The following is a 21,129-nucleotide window of genomic DNA, read 5'->3' on the forward strand; positions in this document are numbered from 1 at the left end:
GTGGAGTGAACACAGTTAACATTCAGGTGCTCATCAGTAATTTATTTGCCGTCATAGCATTCTTGCTTTAAATTTAGTAAGTTTGGTGATTTGTTTATTAAACTTATGAGATACCTGTATAAAAATATATATTAGCCAAAAACAACTCCCTGGGGCAGAGTAATTTTGTGGATCTAGTAAGAGTATATTTAAGATGGCTTAAAAAAACAAATTTGGTAAATAACTGCAATAATTTAATTAGCAAATTTATTCATTTCTGTTTATACTTTTATTCTAAGTGCTGTTTGTTTATGAAAGGTATTGTGCCTTAATTTGCCCTTAGTAAAAGTGTTTGCATTTCTGTGGTTATGGTTTACTTTCAAATCTTGGATTTCATTGAAGGAGCCAGACTCCACATATATTTCAAGGACCTTATTTAATTAAAAACCTTTGTGATAAAACAATTTCACAAGTATTTAGTAGTGTCTTCTCTATAGGGTAGTGTACAATGTGTGGTAGAATACAAGGATAGATACAGTATAGCCTGAGTCTTTAATGGGGGCTTGAAGTTTAGTAGAAGGAAATAGATATAATTGTGTAATAACATGTTATATGTGTTGTAATATAAATAGATATAAAATAGCCTGGAGGTTTTGGGAAACCCCACAAAACAGTTCTGCGTAACTGGAATGCAGGGATTATGGGGAAGGGGGTGTTTGTGGGTGAGTGTGAGATAGAGCACTAGCGGGGAAAGAGGAACAGAGAGACAGGTACCATAGAGAGAAAAGGAGGGAGGGCATGTGACTGGGAGGCGGGCAGTAACCAGGTCACGAAGAACCTTGCAGTGAGAGTTAAGGGGACGGATGAGAGCTGTTTGGGCAAGAACTGCCAAGGGGCTGAACTAAGTGGCAACCTCATGATGAAATAAGGTAATTGGGTGTGGAAAGAGGAGGAGGAGTCTGGGATGATGGCTAGCCTTCTAACTTGGAGAGTAGTGAAGTCATCAAGACATAAAATGCTAGATGAGAAGAGCAAGTTCGTGGGAAGTCTCAGTTGTGGATACGTTGAGTTTGAGGTACCTGCAGGCAGTGTGCCGGGAGATGTTTCCCACTGGCCCTCTGAGGGGAGTCTGTTTATATGTATGAGTCTGCTTGTTATAAACCTTGTTGATGTAAATGATGTGCAGCATGTCATTGACTGATATACATGCACGATGCTCTTGATTGTGAAGTCCACACAGCCAGTCGATTCTCACAATGCTTTCATTGCCTGCTAGACGTTTGTATCTAACCAACTTATGGGTGCAGTTGACAAGAGTGTAGTGCTGACAAGAGTAAGACTAAAGTGACAGCTTTACTCTAGTCAGTAAAGTGAGGGACTTCTTTGCTGAATCAATTAATAGGTTTTGAACAGTGGAAGAGTATTTCCTCAATTTTTTGTGTTGTTCACAATGGAATGGCTACAGTCACATCACGCAGTTTCGTCTGCGTTACTAACATTTTCTCCATCACTTTAAGTCTAGATGATCAACAAAACAGTAAATCAAACTCTTCTTGGTAGTGTTTGCCAGTTTCTGGTGTAAGTGTTCCCACCATGGCCAGTCTCAGGCATCTCATGTGACATCTCTGGACACAGTTTTCGAAGATACAAGTAGCTGCCATTATAACCTTTCTACCTCACAGAGCTCCTGGATGTAAACCTCAAGAGCAGAGACAGTAGTGAAATAATTTAACACATGGTTAATTTGAGTGTTCATTTCCTTTGTTTTTAGTAATATATTTAATTTTAAGTTTATGTAATTTAATTTTTTTTTAATCCTCACCTGAGAATATTTTTTCCATTGCTTTTTCAGAGAGAGTAGAAGGGAGGGAGGGGGAAGGAAAGGGAAACATGGATGTGAGAGAGACGACTGGTTACTTCCTGCACACACCCCAACCAGGGGCAGGGAGTGACCTGCAACCAAGGTACATGCCCTTGACCAGGAATCGAACCCACGACCCTGCAGGCTGGCACTCTAACCACTGAACCACACTGGCCAGGGCTGTCATTTAATTTTTTTTTAAATGTATCTTTATTGATTTCAGAGAGAAGACAGGAGAGGGAAAGAGAGATAGAAAACATCAGTGATGAGACAGTTGTCATTGATCAGCTGCCTCTTGCACACCCCAGACCGGGAATCAAACTGCAATCTTCTGGATCCTAGGTCGATGCTCAACTGCTGAGCCATGTCCAGCTGGGCTATAATTTAATTTTTAATAAAGGTTGTGCTTAATAACTAGCTCACAGAAATAAATGAATAAGTAAATAGCCAGCTCACAGAATTCCTGAGAATTCAGCAGTTTGCTCTCACATGCCAGTAGGAACAGGCTCCAGCACACAGCTCTCTGTGGGCTCTCTAGGTGAAGACGTCCAATGAATTGATGGTTCTACTTAGAAGATGGGCCCAAACTACAGATACTAATTTAGGAATTGTTCCCAGGCTAGTTGAAGCCTTGGGAATAAATGCTGTGCAGGGAGAGCAAGTGGAAGGAGATTCAGAGCACTAATGGGCCAGCTGGAGAGCAAGAGCCAGAGGTGCCAGCAGAGCAGGGCTCCGTGAAGAGGGAGAAAGCATTGAAGGAGACCAGTGCTGTTGAGCCAGTGCCTGCTGGTCTAGCAGCAGATCGGTGGTTACACTGGTGGTGGACATCTCAGAGGAAGTGGTGGATATTAAAGCTAAAATTTCTGTTTTATAAAATGAGTAGGAAATGAGAAACTAGGGGCTGCAATTTTAGTTCCTTTGTAGAATTTCACTATAAAGGAAAGGGCATGGACAAGGAAGGACAGTAAGCAAACAGAAGTTGATGATCATATTTATAGTGAGTAGGGAAGGAGCCACGGGTCACAGGCAACTGGTGAAGGAAGGCCGAGGAGAGGACAGCCTCTCGGGGAGAAAGACTAGTCTTGAGCGAAAAGAACGCCTTCCTAAGGAGAAGAAAGCAAGTAGAGAGTACTGCAGGTAGAGATGGGTTTTTAGGTGTAGGTGTGAGAAGTGAACTTTACTTCGATAGCAGGGCCAAATGTGTTCACACTTGCTCTGCTATGTGCAGAACTGCAGCGGAGGCGCACACCTAAGTCAGTAGTTAGCGCTTTGGATTTGCTTGGTCCCTCTTTGGCTTGACTAGAAGAGAAAAGTTAGAATTAATGTGCGTAAAGACTGTATCTCAAAGTGAAAGCTCTGAAACGGGCGTGAGGAAACGTGCTCGTGTGGGTGAAGACAGTAACGTTCATGCCACACCTCTCACAGTGTGCTCGTGAAGTTCATAATCGGCGCTCGTGGCTGTGACGTGCCTGTGGAGGACCGGGAGGACCCTTACTCCTGCAGACTGCTCAACATCACGGACCCAGGTGAGCGTCCTCTCCGCGCTGTGGCTGCCGTGTGCAGGCTTGATGTTGAGGAAAAGTCACTGAGCTGAGGGTACAGTGTCTGTTTTCAGCAGATGAAAATGGAGCTTTCGTCAAAATTTGTGTGTTGTCCTTTTTAACAGATTGACTAAGCAGCCTGGGTGTCTGTGAAGATCTGCATAGAGATGTAGTTTCAGCGTCCAGAAGGGCTTATTTTTCAGTGTGATTCAAGGACATCTGGAAATGCCTTATGCAGAGATACATCCTTAGTTACTGAATTTTGAACTTTTGGAAAACTGCTGCTCCCACCAGCCTGTTGATTGATACAAATATTGTGAATCCATTTTCTCTTAGAATTATTTCCTAAGCTTCTGCAAAAGAAACAAAGAGTAAAAAATTAAAAACACAAGTAGTACTTTTTTTTATTCCTCACAATTAAAAAACTTGGAGTTCTGATGAGAATGAAGACAGGTGGTCCTCGTGAGATTCTGTGTGTTACCAGGAAACTGACTTTAGGAAGTTGGTAGCTCTGTAACCGCTGGTCTTGGTTTATTAGCATTTCCTAGTCTGTTCAGGTGTGGTTCTAAGGGAGCGTAAACGTTTCCAAATCTTAAATGTGCTGATTATGACCCCTGGTGTTTTAAGATTTATGAAACCTGTGTCGTCATATACACCTTGTTCTAGGCAGCACTGCTGTATGGTTAAGAGCATGGGCTCTGGAGTGAGGATTCATGGCTTTAGACCTGGGCTCTGCCATTTAGCAGCCATATGACCTTTTCCCTGTTATTGATCCCTCTGTGCCTCAGTTTCATCATCTGTAAACGGGATGAAAGTACTCACCTCAGGAATTGACACAAGGATGCAATAAGTTGATGCATATAAAATACAGGGTGGGGCAAAAGTAGCTCTACAGTGCGAGTATCCTAACACAGAGTTTTTCTTGTGTTATTAAGTATCGTGGCCCTGGCCGGGTAGCTGTTAGAGCATCGTCTCCGTACGCCAGGGTTGTGGGTTTGATCCCTGGTCAGGGCACATATAAAAATCAACCAATGATGCATAAATAAGTGGACCAACAAATCAGTGTTTTTCTCTCTCCCTCCCTCCCTTCCTTTCTCCCTCTCCCTTCCCTCTCCCTTTCTCCCTTTCTCTCTCTCTCTAAAATAAATTAAAAATAATACAATAAAGTAAGTATTGTATTATTTTTCCTTATTAACAACTGTAAGCCCACTTTTGCCCCACCCTGTAATTAGAATAGTTTCTAGAACATGTTAGGTGTTTAAATATTGTTATTATAAAGAACCTACCTTTTTATAAAGTTGGGCTTCATTCAGCTTTTTAAATAAATTGGACCATGTTTTCAGGTCTGTGTTGTAAAGTGGAGGTTTCTTCAGGTGTCTGTGAATTCAGATAACATTACAAGCAAAATTTTGTGTATAATCGTGTTTTTCTGGGAGAGATTCTTTTAAGTTTCACTGGAGTCCCAAAAGGACCATGAACCTAATAAAATGCTGTATTACTGATGATGTAATACTAATCACTGATGATGTCATAGTAGTATTACTGATGATGCAATGGTAACCTAGAACAAATTGTATTTGAAATCCAAAACCAAACCAATTTTTAAAAAGCCTCACCTTTAAATTAACCAATTTTATTAAAGTATCATTTTTTTAAATTTTTTTAAAAAATATATCTTTATTGATTTCAGAGAGAGGACAGGAGAGGGAGAGAAAGATAGAAATATCAATGATGAGGGAGTCATTGATCGAGCCCTCAACCCGGGCATGTGCCCTGACCGGGAATCGAACCCCGATGGCCTGGATCCTAGGTCGACGCTCAACTGCTGAGCCACGCCCGGCTGGGCAAAAGTATCATTATTATTAATGGTAAAGGAGCTTTCCATAATGGAAAATTTTCACATATGTGGTACCTAACATAATTTTAATGATTCATACTGCATTTGGCTTTATTTCAATACCTCAAGGTCATCATGAGCATTAATCACGATACTCTGGATGTATAGAAGTTTTTGTTAATAGCATTGTAAAAGCAGCAGAATTTCCTGTTTCCAGGTAGCTTGAAGTTCAAGGTACATTGTTTTAGATAGAAAATATGTAGTTATGTTATAATGTGCATAACCTGTTGGCTGAAATAGATGTGCTTCCACTTTGGATATCTTTTATTTAGTGGATATATTAAAGAGAAAACTTTTGTTGTCATCTAGTATATTTGGAGTCTAGACTGTTTTTTTTAATCCTCACCTGAGGATATTTCCTCCATTGGTTTTTAGAGAGAGTGGAAGGGAGGGAGAGAGAGAGAAACATTAATGTGAGAGAGACTCTCTGGACAATGCTTGCCCAGCCCAAGACAGATTCTGTATCTTTTCTTTTTCCTCTCCTGCTCATGTATATAATTGTGTAGGAGCTATCAGTTCAGCTTAGTCACATTTTATTGAGCATCTGCTAAGTGTAAAATAGCATTCTAGGAGTTCTAAGGTAGGGATCCAAATGATACGCTGGGGTGTGGGGAAAAAAACAGAATTTTTATTTATCTGAAAATAATAAAATTAATACTGAATATATTGACTCACAATAATATATGTGTATATTTGTAAATAAGTATAAATAAGTATATTTGTAAATAAGTATGAGTGTGTGTACAGATGTTTTTAACTGATGAGTTGTGTGATCAGCAAAGTTGGAAAACCACAGCTCTAAAAGATACAAAGACCTTTGGTATAATAATCTTTTAAAATAGGCTTTTATATTCTCAGAGTGGCACTGATAGTCTCAGCCATATTAACTGCTTCATGTAATCTCTCCTGAGTCATTTATGGTAATTGAAAGAATTATTTGAAGAAAACTGTTTTTGACCTTGATTAGACAGCTGTGGGAGAGTAGAGAGAGCACTGATTTTGAAGTCACTGAACCTGGGTTTGATTCCTGGCTCTGCCACTTTCTGTTACCTTTGGGGAATTACTTGACCTCTCTGGGCTTCAGTTTCCTACTCTCTAAACTGGAGATAGTGCTACAGCCACACAGTGTCGTGCAGATGTCAGTTTGATGGGCATGGCACAGAGAAGGGGCCAGAGACGTGCACTGTTTGATGTGCTTCTGTTTCATCAGGATTATATAGCAAGAGTTTTTCAGTGTTATTGGAACTTGTTTCAGTTACTTGTGTCTGTGATAATTGCCTGATACTGCAAATATTTTAAATTGTCCAAGAAGTGGGCTTTTTGGATTTTGCAGAGCAAGACTTTCCTTTCTGGGGTTTTCCTCCTCACTTTTTAGCTCATGTATTTGTCCCAACTCTGTCCTTTGACTTTGCAGCCAGAAAGACTGCAGGTTTTTAATTCCGTTTTTTTAAATTTATTCATTATTTATGACTGTATATTGTTTTAATATCCCTATTTATCTAAGCTTTCCTATTATATACCTTTGGATTTAATATTCCCCTGTGGTGTTTATACATATGTATACATGTGTATCCAAAAATCTGTTAAAATAGCTCTGATAATTAAATAAATTAACTATTTTACTTAGATATTTGTTTTTATATTTTAGAATAAAAACTTTGTTCTTAAGTTTTAGAATAAGTTTGTTTTTCCCTAAAAGCAGCCATATTTCTGAATCATTTAAAAAACTTACTGCTGTTTGTGAAGGAATTATATAACAGTAATTATTTAGATTTTGCTATCAAGCTGACCTCATTACTTCATAATATCTGATTATGTAAAACCCTTTCTTTATTATTTTCTTAGTTTTGAATCAGGAAATTGAGGCGTTCAGTTTTTCTGAAGACACTTCATCGGGGCTTTCTGAGGACCGAGTTGTCAGCGTCAGCTTTCGAGTTCTCTACCCAATCGTTATCACCAGTCTCGGGGTGTTTGATGACGCCAGCGATGTGGGTTTCCAAAGGAACATCACTGTCAAGCTTTATCAGGCAGAACAGGAGGTATGCACTGCTTTGTGCAAGGTTTTCCCAGTTTTTCTTTTTCAAGAACAACAGCTTTTCCTCATGGTGTATCGTAGGTTGGGAGACCTCACCTCTCCTGATTGGGCACATTATAGTGTGAGATCCTGTGATAATACTGGTTTGGGGAGAGAATACCAATGAGTAAACGTGTTCTATCTAGAAAAGAAGGAGTTGGGGTCTGTCTTTATTATCATCTTTGCTCTTGAATATGGGTAACATTTGCCTCTTTTATATTGAGTGGCTTTGGATTGTGTCCTAGATATTGTAAATAATTCATTGTAGGATCTCTGGATCCTATTATAGTCCTTGAGAAGTATTGATTTTTGTTGTTACTGTTTTAGCAGGCAGTTAAATTAGCTAGACTAAACTGTCTCTCTTGCAGTGGACAGCAGCTGAAATCCCTGTTCATTTCTTTTGGACTTATATGGGCTGTGTGGGTGCCATTTTGAATGTGTATTTCATGAGTCAGCCACCAGATTTGGGCAGAATTTATATGAAGAATTTCGGGCTCTCTCTCTCTGTGACCCTTTCCTTTCTGGGGTTTTCCTCCTCACTTTTTAGCTCATGTATTTGTCCCAACTCTGTCCTTTGACTTTGCAGCCAGAAAGACTGCAGGTTTTTAATTCCGTTTTTTTAGTTGCCTCTCAAGGTATACCTTCAGACAAAGAGCCATGAAGAGTGGGGGAGCATACTCACTGCCTTTCTCTTCTTCCGGTATTGATTGTCCTCCAGTTTCTGCTGCTTTGTTCACATTTCAGTGCCTTCAGATCCTTTTTTAAATGTTTTGTCCAGTGTTCATAAATGTTATCTGTAGGAGAATTGGTCTGATGTCATTGAAAGCAGAACTCTGTTCATGATTTTTTATGCATTGTTAAAAATGTTTTTGTATTATTGCTCATGTTGATTGTTACTAACAGATACAGTGTTGATAACCAGTTAATACACAAATCAATTTAAAATTAAATTTTTTTTTGCAGTTTGTCCTATTCCTACTTCCTCTAAAGAATCTATGTAGTGTGTAAATGTGCTTAATGGCATAAATCTAAGAGAAGGAACAGGTCCTCGTGGTGCTTCCAGCCATTATGATTACAATGAAAACCGTATTAAGTTATTCTAGTAGAGCAGTTTATATATTATTGTGGCTAAAGGTTTTATTGATAATCAAGTTCCAATAGGAAACTGTAATACTAATACCCTGAATTCCAGTGATAACGCTTATCTAGAAATTGGGATTAATCTTGAATGTTTTTGATACACTTGACTGTCTTAGTATATGTAGTCTTTTTTTTAACTATTCATATTGTTTGAGTTATCAGTCAAGTAGGTTGGTTCAGATGTACAATATTTTGATCATGTTGATTTAACTTTTAGTAGCCATATTTTTGGCCAAGGAGGAATTAATTTTTGTCCTCAAAGAAGGCCTCGTCTACGGTGGATGCTAATTGATTCATGGATAGTCGCGTTGCAAAAAGTATTACCACCACATTGCCAAGAACTGGTGTTAATGAAAGAAATACACTCAAACCCCCCTTAATTCTGAACTGTAGACGTTGCCCCTGTGGTAAATTGGTATGTGATAAGAACAGACTGGGAAGGGCCCAAGAAAACAATGGACACAAGAATCCGTGCTCTTTTATATTCCCTTTTTGTTTTTTTCTCTAAAGGTTCTTTTTGAAGGGGATTCCTGAGTACTTTTGTTCTGTTTAGAAATCTGTGATATTTCAGTTTATTCTTAACCCTTTGGGGTTAAACCTAATATGTTGGCTTAATTTAACAATACTTCACACTTCCCTTAATGCACCTCATTTCAAGGTGATTGGTTTTTGTTTTTTTTAAGGTTATGTGGATTGCTTTTAGTATTTTAGAACTTCATGACAATTTTAGTTATCATAAATATCTTTATTTAATGACCATGATGGCACTAGAAAACCCAAATGACACCTAAACCACAGTAGAACAATGTTAGTAACCAAGGTTGGAGCCACTGAGGATCTAGCTGACCATGTGAGATACATGTGAGATGTAGGATATTTGTGAGCTACTTGAAGATTTGTTGCTTATCAGTGTCCAACATCAAGTTTTTCTTCCTGTCCCTCCCCACTTGTAGGAGGCCCTCTTCAGCGCTCGCTTTAGTCCTCCGAGCTGTGGGGTGCAGGTGAACACGCTGTGGTACAAGCCTGTGGAGCAGTTCGTCCTTCCAGAGGTACGGGTGGAATGCCGGGAAGCCGGGAGCAGTGCAGTGCCTCATTTGCACAGCGCAGCGGTGCCTCAGGGCAAGCGCTTGCTATTCTGTGGTGCAGGACGGCTCTCCAGGCTGGCAGGCAGATGTGGCCACCGACTGGGATGCACTGAATGATCACTCTGCATTCATACCTCCAGGGAGCTTTGTCATTCCTCCCTGGTTTCAGAACCACTCTTTGCAAAGCATGGCCTGGTACCGTGGTTTAGTTAGTGGAGTAGAGAGCTGCATGACTCTGTGAATGACAAAGGGTAGTAATAGGTATGGAGCCATAGAAAGATTAAACACAGATACCATCTGAATAAATTCAGTAGTTTACTTATCTAAAGAATCGGGATGGGGGGAGTGCAGACAGGATAATGGCAAAGAGATGGGCCACATTTCCAAGAGAAATAAAACTTCTCCAAGTTGTGGGAGATGTCTGAAAACATAACTGTCATCTTCTGGGTCCCTTGCAGTCCAGTCTTAAATAGATACGTGCTGGAGGCCACCTCACCTGCAGGTGCCCTTGTCAGTCCTGCAGTTAAGCCACAGATGATTGCAGAGTGTTACACTGCTGAGTATGAACAGATTCTTCATCCATCAGCCTTAGCCTTTCAAGGCTGTTTCAGTCCAGCCTGAGCACATTCCTGAACTCGGTGCTTTGGAACTGCAATGAGGGTCAGTTTCCCCGACACCCCTGGGAGTCACTTTAGGTCAGCTATAGAGTTCATCCTGTGACAGCAAAGCTGAGTTGAGATGTGGAAGCTAGACAGTTGACCAGCCCAGGACCAACCAGGAAACGTTTTCCTACCACCAGTCTTATGGGCTGTTCACCTTTATGCAACAGCAGAATTGCACATCCTGTGACATGCTGTGGGTCTTTGGAGTCAAGTACAAGTAGTTGAAACTATTTATGCTAATTCTGTCATAGGCATCACCTCTGTTTCATCTGCATATAAACTTTTGCTTAAAAACATTTTATTTATTTCTTTTTAATCCTTGAAAGCAAAACTAAAACACACTGGAAAAATATTTTCATTCTCAGTGTTATAAAAAAGACGGCAGTGAACATTCTCTTTTGTGTACATAGCTGGCTATTTTCTTAGGACGACTTGTTGGTTCAGATTTATGCGCATTTTTCAGGCATATGATTTCTTCCTGGAGGGCAGTTAGCAGTGTGTGTCAGTTTGGATGATTATCAGCATTGTGTGAGAATGGCTGTCTCTTTTGTCCCTTTTAAGTTGCATATATGAAATGAACTTTTTTCCTTGTTATGTGAGGTGTGGGTCATCAAAGACATCTCTTACTTGTAGTTAAGAGTAGTGCTGGGGGACAGAGGGGACATCTGTAATACTTTCAGCAATAAAGATAAGTTTCTAAAAGTAAAAGAAAAAAGAAAAATGAGGAAGAAGCTAGAAAGAGAGCAGTGCTCAGCTGAGTGGTGTTGGCCAGGTGTTGGACGTCAGGTTTGAAGGGAGCAAGTCTGGTTTGTTTATTCATTTGACTCAGAAAACACTTACTGTGCCCGGCTGGCGTGGCTCAGCAGCTAAGCATCGGCCTAGGATCCAGGAGATCGCGGTTCGATTCCCAGTCAGGGCACATGCCTGGGTTGTGGGCTCGGTCCTCAGTAGGGGGCCTGCAAGAGGCAGCTGATCAGTGACTCTCTCACCATTGATATTTCTATCTCTCCTTCTTCCTTCCTCTCTCTGAAATCAAAGACATTAGTTTAAAAAAAAAAGAAAGAAAATACTTACTGAGAATTGAATATGTGGCAAGCACTGGGGCTATTAGGATACAGTGGAAAGGTCTTTGCCCTTAAAGCAGCTAATGTGTGCCTGGGACAGTGGTAAGCGTTTTTCTGCATTAAAGCGTTTTTCTGATTGGGGAGCTCCTTTAGTATCGAAGGAAGCCACCCCTGAGAGTCCTTCCTTTCTACTCAGAACTAGCATTGGCAGAACCTAACTCAGACTGTGCGTAATCCCTAAAGGGCCAGTAGTGTTATTCCCAGGAGAACAGGAAATTAGCGTTGCGTTAGGTGCTATACAGAGAGCCTGATGTAGGGTTGATTATCACAAAAGGTGTATGAGCATTGGTATGAGTAGGAAAGAGAAAAATGATGCATCTGGGCGTAAATTGAGGGCACATTTGGGTAGTTGCCTCAAGCACCTGTGGGTGCAGTGTGGGTGCATTTGAATCCCTGCTCTGCCACCTGGTGTATCTGTGACCTGTGTGCACGTTACTTAACTCATTGTGTCTGTCTCCTCTGTAGGTGCAGGTGCTACATGACCCAGTTCAGAGGGTTACTCTAGGGACTGAATGATACATATGTAGGATGCTTAAGAGTGCGCCACTGCAAGGAAGCACTCAGGATGTATGTGGATGCTGTCCTGTTACTGCTGCTGCTTATCTGGATCTGGGCGTCCTAGCCGTCCAGAGCAGTGTTTCTCCAGCTGGGGCATTTAGCAGTGTTCTGGAGCACTCAAAGTTGTTACAGCTGGGTATGGAGTGGTACTAGCACCACGGGTGGAGACGTGGGCTGCTGCTGAACATCCTGCAATGCACAGAACACCCCACAGCAACGCGTTGTCTGACCCAAGTGTCGACAGTGCCGAGGTGGAGGAACTGTTTAAGAGGAAGGAGCCACAGCATGGGATAAAGGGGGAGAAAATAAGCTTTAATACTCTAGGCTAATCGTAACTTTACAGAGTCTGTAAAGTTATCTTGATCAGCCTTATAGAAAGCATTAAAAATTTTGATTAGTCCACAAAAGGCATTACGTTCCCTTGGAATGTTCTTGTTCTTAGGAAGTACATGCTGAAGTATTTAAATGTGAAATGTCATGGTGTCTGCATTTTACTTTCAAGTGATTCCACAGGAGAAAAGTATGTGTGTATGTAGATAGAGATGGAGCAGTGTGGCCAAATGGTAACTGCTAGCGAGTCTAGGCGATTTTAATGCCTCGTGATCTTTATTTTGCTTTACTCTTTCAGCTACATTGACTTCTGATTTTTCATTACTTCTTTTATAAAATTTTTATTTGATTGATTTTAGAGAGAGAGAAACAGAGAGAGAGAAATCATTTTGCTGTTCCACTTATTTATGCATTCATTGGTTGCTTCTTGTCTGTGCCCTGGCTGGGGGTCGAACCCACAGCTGTGGCATATGGGAAAGGCACTCTTACCGACTGAGCTTCCTAGCCAGGACTGGTTTTTCATTACTTCTGAGTAATATTCTTTTCTTTTAAAAACACACGGTTATTTAACAGTCACTATACTGGGGTTGGGGGAAGAATTGTGGATGATTTTCATTTTCTTCTTTTTGTGTACCTATTTTCTAAGTGTTTCATAATAAATATATATTTACTTTATAAAAAAGAAAAAGAAAATTAAGAAATATTCTTTCCTCTTACACACAATCCTATTTTTGTTGAAACCATGTTTAATTTTACATTTTTGCTGCACCAAAGCTTAATGAGGCTCATTAGTGCAGAAAGCTGACTCTGCAGAGGGGCGCACCTGCCTGTCATCAGCAGAGTGACAGGAGGGAGCAGATCCTTGCTACATTTGAGGGAGAGCAGAGACTGTTCATCCTGTTCCCTCCTCACCCCTTAGTCTGCCAGAACCACATGCCAGAAGTGTGCCTGTCAAGTAAGCAGATCTCTTGTAATGTGTTCATCGGGTGACTCACTAAAGCATAAATCAGTGGAGACTCTGTGTTTTTCTGAAAACATTTATTTCTCTAATTAATTTCATACTTTCCTCAGTAGTGCGGTTGAATCCTGAAACTAATTTCAATAGATTGACTATTTTCATTCACCTGAGTCACTAGAGACATCACTGTTAGCATTCAGGACTTACATACTTTTTTTTTTTTTAATCAGAGTTAGAATTCTTTAGATGTAGTCATTTCTCCAGCCCACCAGAAATGTCAGTGGTTACAGGCACAGAACTGTATATTCAAGCTGCTCTGTTGATGCGGATGACGAATAAGAAATAGGACCAAAAGAATGAACATCATGTGAAGGGTTGCAGGTAGCTTGCTTACGTGATGGAGATAATTGGTGAGATCTTGTTTTTCCACCCTGTGCCATGCTATTTTTCCTAACTTCCATTTGGTCTTATGATCTAAGCAGGGACTCGCCATAAACAAGTTGTTTCACATCTGAAGAGATTCCTACCTTTATGATGAGTTAGTGTCAGAGTAGAAAGTAGGCCTGTGAGAGAAGTGAGAACAAATCCAGTGGTGGCCGATGTGGAATAGGAACAGGTATGGGAGGGAGAGGAGCACCTGTTACTGCTCCCTTCCCAGTAACAAAACCAGTGGTTATGTAAGTCCAGTGAATAAACCAGGGTTGTTTGGGGGCGGAGAGTTCTGGTAATTACCCAGTTTGGTCACCTTGTCGATGTGTCATGACCCCGTCACAAACAAAATGGAGTTGGGTGCCGGCAGGAGCCCCTGTGAAAAAGCCAGTCATGTGCCAAGTTTCAGTTGTGTAGACAGGGCAGAGAATTACTCATTTGACATCATTTTTTCCACATTTGTAGTTTCAAGAAGCATTTTTATTTGGTCATTATAGCTTTCCTTTTGGTCTGGTTCGTTTGGGTGGCAGTTACTAAGATTCCCAGTGACCTAACCTGCCCTCTGCAGGGGACACTCTTTGCCCTTCCCCTGGTTGATACAATGTACATTCTTCTGTTTCAGCCACGTCTGGCCCAGTCCTTTCTGAAATACTTCACTATCTCTTCTTTTGCTTTCCTCCTAAATACTAATTATTAGGGTTTTATACTCAGCCTTCTATTTTGCTCATTTTGTTGAGGCAGTTTCATCCGTTACCACCTGTTTGCTAATGGGGCTGTTAAATCTACAGCCCACACTTCTCTTGTGAACTCCCAACACATGTCAGCTGCTGACTGAACTTCTCTTGCATGTCACATGAGCGTTCCAATGCTGATACCGTCTGCACCCCACCATTCTCCCCCCTGTATTTTCAGTCTTGGACAGTAGGTCTCCTTTTTCTCAGGTACCCAAACCAGAATCGTGGGATTTGTCCTCAACTCTCATATCTAAGCACTCACAAAGCCCTGTCAGTTCTTCCTCCTAAACATATTTGGTATCAGTTCTTCCAAACTATGACTGTTAAAGTTTTAGAAGAAAGTAAAGTATACCAAGGGCAAGAAGTTGCTGCCAGGAAAAGGACATGATGAACCCAAAGCAACCTCACATGGCCAAGGGTCTGGGACTTAGCTTCCAGTTAGTTCACTTAGAGATGATCAGATTCTCACTAAATGGTGTTATACAAATCCACAGATCAGTGTATAAACCAGAATGTTAGTTTATCCATCTTTAATGGGTGCTGGTTTATTAGAGCAGTGATTTTTCAACCAGTGAGCCGCAAGAATTTTTAAAACAGGCAATATCTGACTATTTAGTCACGGGCACTGACCTCTTTTCCTTTAGTTTGTCAGATTAACAAAATGACAACAGCCAACACAACAATAGCCATCTGGTGTGAATGAATCAAAATTATACCCAGTTTTTGCCTGGCTGTGTGGTTCAGTGGTTGGGCGTCAACCCATGAACAAGTAGGTCAAGGTTTGGTTCCTAGTCAGGGCACATGCCCAGGTTTCAGGCTCAATCCCCAGTAGGGGTTGTGCAGGAGGCAGCTGATCAATGATTCTTATCATTGATGTTTCTCTCTCCTTCTCTCTTCCTCTCTGAAATCAATAAAAACATATTTTTAAAAAGTATACCCATTTTTGCCCTGTTCAGTGTTGCTCAGTGGTTAGTGTCGGCCCTGGCACAGAAGGGTCACAGGTTTGATTCCTGGTCAGAGACGTGTACCTGGGTTACAGGTTCAATCCCATCCCTGGTCGGGGCATGAGAGAGAGCCAACCAATCGATGTCTCTCTCACATTGATGTCTCTCCCCTCCCCCTCCGCTCACTCTAAAAACCTGAGGAAAAAATATCCTCAGGTAAGGATTAACAACAACAAAAGTTATATCCATTTTTTTGTCAGATCGGCAAAAAGTATGTTTTTTGGTGTTCTGCAGAATTTTAGTAATTAGTGTATGTGTGCCATGAGATGAAAAGGGTTGAAAATCACTGTATTAGAGTGATTTAAAAGTTCATGGCCCCTTTCTAGGAACTTCCTTGTTGGTATGTCAGGCACCTAAAAAACTGAGTTGACCATGCTTGGTTTGGGCATTGAAGTTTATTATAAAAGTGGGAGGAGAGTGTGTTGGTGTTTTTAGCTCATTCTGGTAGGTAGGCTGTAACCCAAATGCTTTATATCTTTCAATTATTGGCTCTTTCTCCCCTTGAACATGGCTACATTGCAAAAATTTCTCTCTTAACCCAGCTTTCCTATAGTGGCCAGTTGGTGCAGTAAGTATTGATCTTACTAATTAAGCTTCAATCTTAGAGCTCCTCCTAGTTATTGGGAACATTATTTCCTTTAATGTACGGATTTAATTAGTTCCCTCAGAGGGAAGTCTTATTTTTCTTTTCCTTCATTGAGCTATAACTGACATAAAGCAGTTTCAGGTATACAATATAGTGACTCGATGTTTGTGTATATATTGCAAAATGATCACAGTAAGTCTGGTTGACATCTATAACCACATATAGTTATAACTTTTTCTTGTGATGAGAACTTTGAGATCTACTCTCAGCAACTTGCAAATATACAATAGAGTATTAACTATAGTCACCATGCTGTACTTTACACTTTCACGACTTACTTTATAACTGGAAGTTTGTATCTTTTGACCACCTTAACCATTTCACCCACCCCCACCTCTAGCAAGCACCCATCTGTTCTCTGTATGTGTGACTTTGGCTTTCAGGGTTTTTTTGCCTTAATTTAATTTTTTATTTAATTTTTTTATCCTCACATGAGGATATTTTTTTCCTATTGCTTTTTAGAGAGAGTGGAAAGTGGGGGGGGGAGAAAGAGGCAGAAAGACAGAGACACATCGATTGGTTGCCTCCTGCACACGCCCCAACCAGGGCAGAGCCTGCAACGGAGGTACGTGCCCTTGGCTGGAGTAGAACCCGGGACCCGTCAGTTCACAAGCCGATGCTCTAACCACTGAGCCATACCGGCTAGGGCCTCTCTTAATTTTAGATTTCACATATAAGTGTGGTCATAGGGTATTTATCTAATATACTTCTATCTGACTTATTTCACTTAGCATAATACCCTCAAGGTCCATCTATGTTGTAGCAGCTGGCAAAATTTCCTTTTATTAATAGCTGAATAATTTCCCATTGTGTATGTGTATGTATGTATGTGTGTGTACATATACAAAAAATGTGTACACACACATTGAATAATTATAAAGGCAGTGTTTAGTAAAATACGTTTCATTTTCATGTAACAGCTACCAGCTGTTAAAGTGTGTATACATTTGGGGGGGATACCATGTATATATATGTTATTTCCATTTTATATGATGCTGCAATGAACATGGGTGCATATATCTTTTCAATTTAGTGTTTTCATTACCTTAGGGTAAACACCCAGAAGTAAAATTGCTAGATCCTGTGGTATTGCTATTTTTGAGTTTTTGAGGCACCTCCATACTGGTTTCCATAGTGGCTACACCATTTACAATCCCACCAATAGTGCACCAGGGTTCCATTTCTCCACAAACTCACCAGCACTTGTTATTTCTTTTTCTTTTCTTTTAAGATTTTTATTTTATTAATTTTGAGAGAGAGAGGGAGAGAGAGAAACATTGATGTAAGAGCAAAACATCGATTGGTTACCTCCTGCATGCCCCCTACTGGGGATCAAGCCCACAACCCAGGCATGTGCCCTGACCGGAAATGGAACCAACAACTTTTCGGTGCACGGGAAAAGGCCCAACCAGCTGAGCCACACCAGCCAGGGCTCGTGTGTGTGTGTGTGTGTGTGTGTGTGTGTGTGTTGTTTATTTGGTGATAGGCATTCTGACAGGTGTGCAGTAATATCCCATTGTGGTTTTGATTTGCATTTCCCTAATGGTTAATAGTGTTGAGCATCTTTTTGTGTACTCATTAGCCATCTGTATGTCATTTTTGGAAAAGTATCTCTTCAGATTCTCCACTTGTCTTTTAATCAGCTTGGTTTTTTTTGCTCTTGGGCTGTGTTAGTTCTTTGTATATTTTAGATATTAACCCCTCATCAGATATGTGATTTACAAATATTTTCTTCTACTCTAAAGGTTGCCATTTCATTTGTTGACAGTTTTCTTTGCTGTGCAGAAGGAAACCTTTTAGTTTAATGTTTATTTTTGCTTTTGGTGACAAATTGAAAAAAATCATTACAACAACCATGTAAAGGAACCTACTGCCTGTGTTTTCCTTTTTTTTTTTTTTTTTAATCTCACCTGAGGATATTTGGTTTTTGTTTTTTCATTTTAGAGAGAGAGGAAGGGAGAGGGGGAGAGAGAGAAACATTGATGCAAAAGAGAAACATCAATCGGCCACCTCCTGATGGGAACCCACAACCAAGGCATGTGCCCTGGCCAGGAATCAGACTTGCAACCCTTTGGTGTATACTGAACAATGCTCCAGCCAACTGAGCCACACCAGCCAGGGCTGCCTGTGTTTTCTTCTAGGAGTTATATGGTTTCAGGTCTTATGTTTATATCTTTAATCCATTCTGAATTGATTTTTTTGTATGATGTAATCATAGTGTTCCTGTTTCATTCTTTGCATGTGTCTGTCCAGTTTCCTGAGCGCCATTTATTGAAGAGACTGTCCTTTCCCTGGTGTGTATTCTTGGCTCTTGTCATAAGTTAATTCACCACATATGCATGGGTTTGCTTCTGGGCTCTATTCTGTTCCATCGATCAGTGGTCTTGTGTGTTTTATGCCAATACCATACTGTTTTGATTGCTGTAGCTTTGTGATATAGTTTGAAATCAGGAAGCATGATGCCTCTAGCTGCTGCTTTGTCAAGATTGCTGTGGCTATTCGGGATCTTTTGTGTTTCCATACAGATTTTAGGATTGTTGGTCCCTATTTCTCTGAAAAATGCCATTGGAATTTTGATAGCCATTGCATTGACTCCATAGATTGCTTTGAGTAGTATGGACATTTCAACAGTATTCTGCTAATTCAGGAGCACGAAATACCTTTCCATTTACTTATGTCTTCCATTTCTCAGAGGGTATACGCTTAATTTCTAAACGATAGGTGCATGCTTCTCGCCTGGGCCTTCGTAATAGTCTGTTTGCTTCTTTCCCTACCAACCTCCACTCTGATACCATTTCATTATTGGAGTGACATTTCTAAAATTGCAGATATAACTGTCACTCTTGTGCTTGCAACCTTCAGTGCTGCCCACTGCCTTCCAGGTAAAGGACAGACTTTCTCTTACAGCTGACAGCCGACCTTCAGCCTACTTTCCACCTCTCCTTTCCTCAGCCTGTGTTTCAGGGATACTAAACTACTTAACCTTTTTCTGATTATGCAGTGCTGTTCCGTATCTGTTCCTTTTGAAGTTATTTTATCTGCCTCCCACTTTTCTCACTCAAACTCCTTCAAGACTCAGCTCTCATAGTCATTTGAAATTCGGTCTGACCTTCCCAAGCAGGATAACTTTCCTTCATTATTGAGCCTATTAATGGTATATTATGATTATTTGGAGAAATGGGCTGTTTCATTTTTTTAAAATCTTCAAACACATTGCCTATAGCCTGGAACACAGTAGACACTCAAAAGTTTAAATAATGGCTCATGTCTGAAAGAAGATTGACCAAGATTTATATAGTTGTGTACTTATGTTTAGTTTTTTAAAGTTTTATTTTTTTTACGCTGGCCGGGTGGCTTAGTTGGTTAGAGTGTTGTCCCGATACACCAAGATTGCGGGTTCGATCCCTGGTCAGGGCACATAATGCAAGAATCAACCAGTGATGCATCAGTAAGTGGAACAAGTCGATGTTTCTCTCTCTCCCCCTTCCTTCTTCTCTCTCTCTTGCTCTCTAAAAAAAAAAAAAATGAATAAATAAAAATTTTAAAAATAATTGAAAATTTTTTCCTGATTATAGAAGTATGAAAGTAATACATATTTGCTTTTGAGAACTTGACAAAAATATAAAAAAGTTAAAATAATATGATGTCATTCAACTATTTCCAGCACATTTGGTATATTTCCTCCTAGCCTTCTTTTCCTTCGGTGTATATATCTGTTGGTGAGAGTGTTTTTTATTTTTACAAAATTGAGGCTTAATATCAAGTTCATTAGAGAACTAGGGCCATCCAGGGAAAGTATAGAAATAACCAGCACCTATTTCAAAGATAGGAAAATGGAATCTTTTAACAGAGAGTTCACTTTTTCCCCTCTGGTGATGATAAAGCTGTGTTTTCTGAGCAGAGAAGCTGCACTGTATACATTATCACTAGTCCTCAAGGAGCCCTGTGAGGTAGGAATCATTGTCTCCATTTCAAAGGTTAGGAAAAGATGACACAAGGTGTTTCTGCAGGATGTGCCCTGAGGAACCCAAGGGCTCCACCAGGTACATTAGGAGTGTCACAGATCATGAAGATGGAGGCACATTGTGGAATATAAAGTGACAGACTGCCTGAAGAGCCCAGACTCTTACAGTGTTTTTATCTCTTTCAGTAGAGTTTTATTGCTTAAAAAAATGTGTGCAAACCTCTGGCCTAGCTTATTGGACAAATTTGATTTTGTATTTCCTTAAATTGTTGCAAAGTACTTATCTCTTAATTTTAATGCATATTTTTTAGACTATTAAAGCTGTATGTTTTATCTCTTGCTGTACAGCAGAATTAATTCTGATTGATTTTGAGTTCTACATTAAGTACATAGTTTTTAGTGCATCATTCTGGGTGTTGGGGATATAGTGCTTGATAAGGAGGCAAGATCCCTGCTGTCGTCGTCCTTGCATTCAGTGGGAACAGTTAGTTTGACAGTAGAAAGATAAACAGGAAATATTAGGGTGGGAAATGGGATTAAGAAAATGAGACAGGTTAATGTGATGGAGGTGGTGTGGGCTTCACCTGAGCAGCACAAAGGAGCCAGCTGGACACAGATGCTGGAAATGGAAACCACAGAGAAATTAGAAGACAGTACAATTTAAATGTATATCAGACCTTGGGGGAGGGGAACGTAACTTCCTAAACTCAGACTTTAATAGTAATAACCACAAAAGAAAAGCTTGTCAGGTTAAACAAGATAAAACTTAAGGACCTTTGTATTAAAAAAATAACACATAAATGGCAAACAATTCTGAAAAATATTTTCAGCATATAAAATATATACAAGATTATCTATTAATGGCTCACATAGGTTAATAAGAAAAATGTAAAATTCAGTAGCTAAATGGCAAAGAAGCAAGACAGAGCAACACCCAGAAAAGACTATATAGTTCTCATACAACCATCACTAGAAATCCAAAAAAAACATAGTTAAATGAGGAATCTTTTTTTAATGTAACAAATTAGCTTAAACTTTTTTTTTTTTTTTTAACTAATATCTCATCCTGGCATTTTCATAAATTGCCAGTGACCCTATAAGTTAGTATAATTTGGTTTTGGAAAGCAGTTTGACACTGTGTAT

At 40.0% G+C, this 21,129-nt stretch overlaps 1 protein-coding gene across 1 annotated transcript in view; it reads left to right on the plus strand.

Moving 5' to 3' along the window:
• Nucleotides 1-21,129, plus strand: part of B3GALNT2 (beta-1,3-N-acetylgalactosaminyltransferase 2) — a 57,054-nt gene that overhangs the window by 18,130 nt on the left and 17,795 nt on the right. The window contains exons 3-5 of the mRNA XM_087829069.1: nt 3,266-3,366; nt 7,124-7,317; nt 9,446-9,541. Of these exons, the coding sequence (XP_087685195.1) occupies nt 3,266-3,366; nt 7,124-7,317; nt 9,446-9,541 (391 nt within the window). The remainder of the gene's footprint in view (nt 1-3,265; nt 3,367-7,123; nt 7,318-9,445; nt 9,542-21,129) is intronic.

Source organism: Miniopterus natalensis, chromosome 21, assembly GCF_054644295.1.
Source record: "Miniopterus natalensis isolate mMinNat1 chromosome 21, mMinNat1.hap1, whole genome shotgun sequence".
NCBI lineage: Eukaryota > Metazoa > Chordata > Mammalia > Chiroptera > Miniopteridae > Miniopterus > Miniopterus natalensis.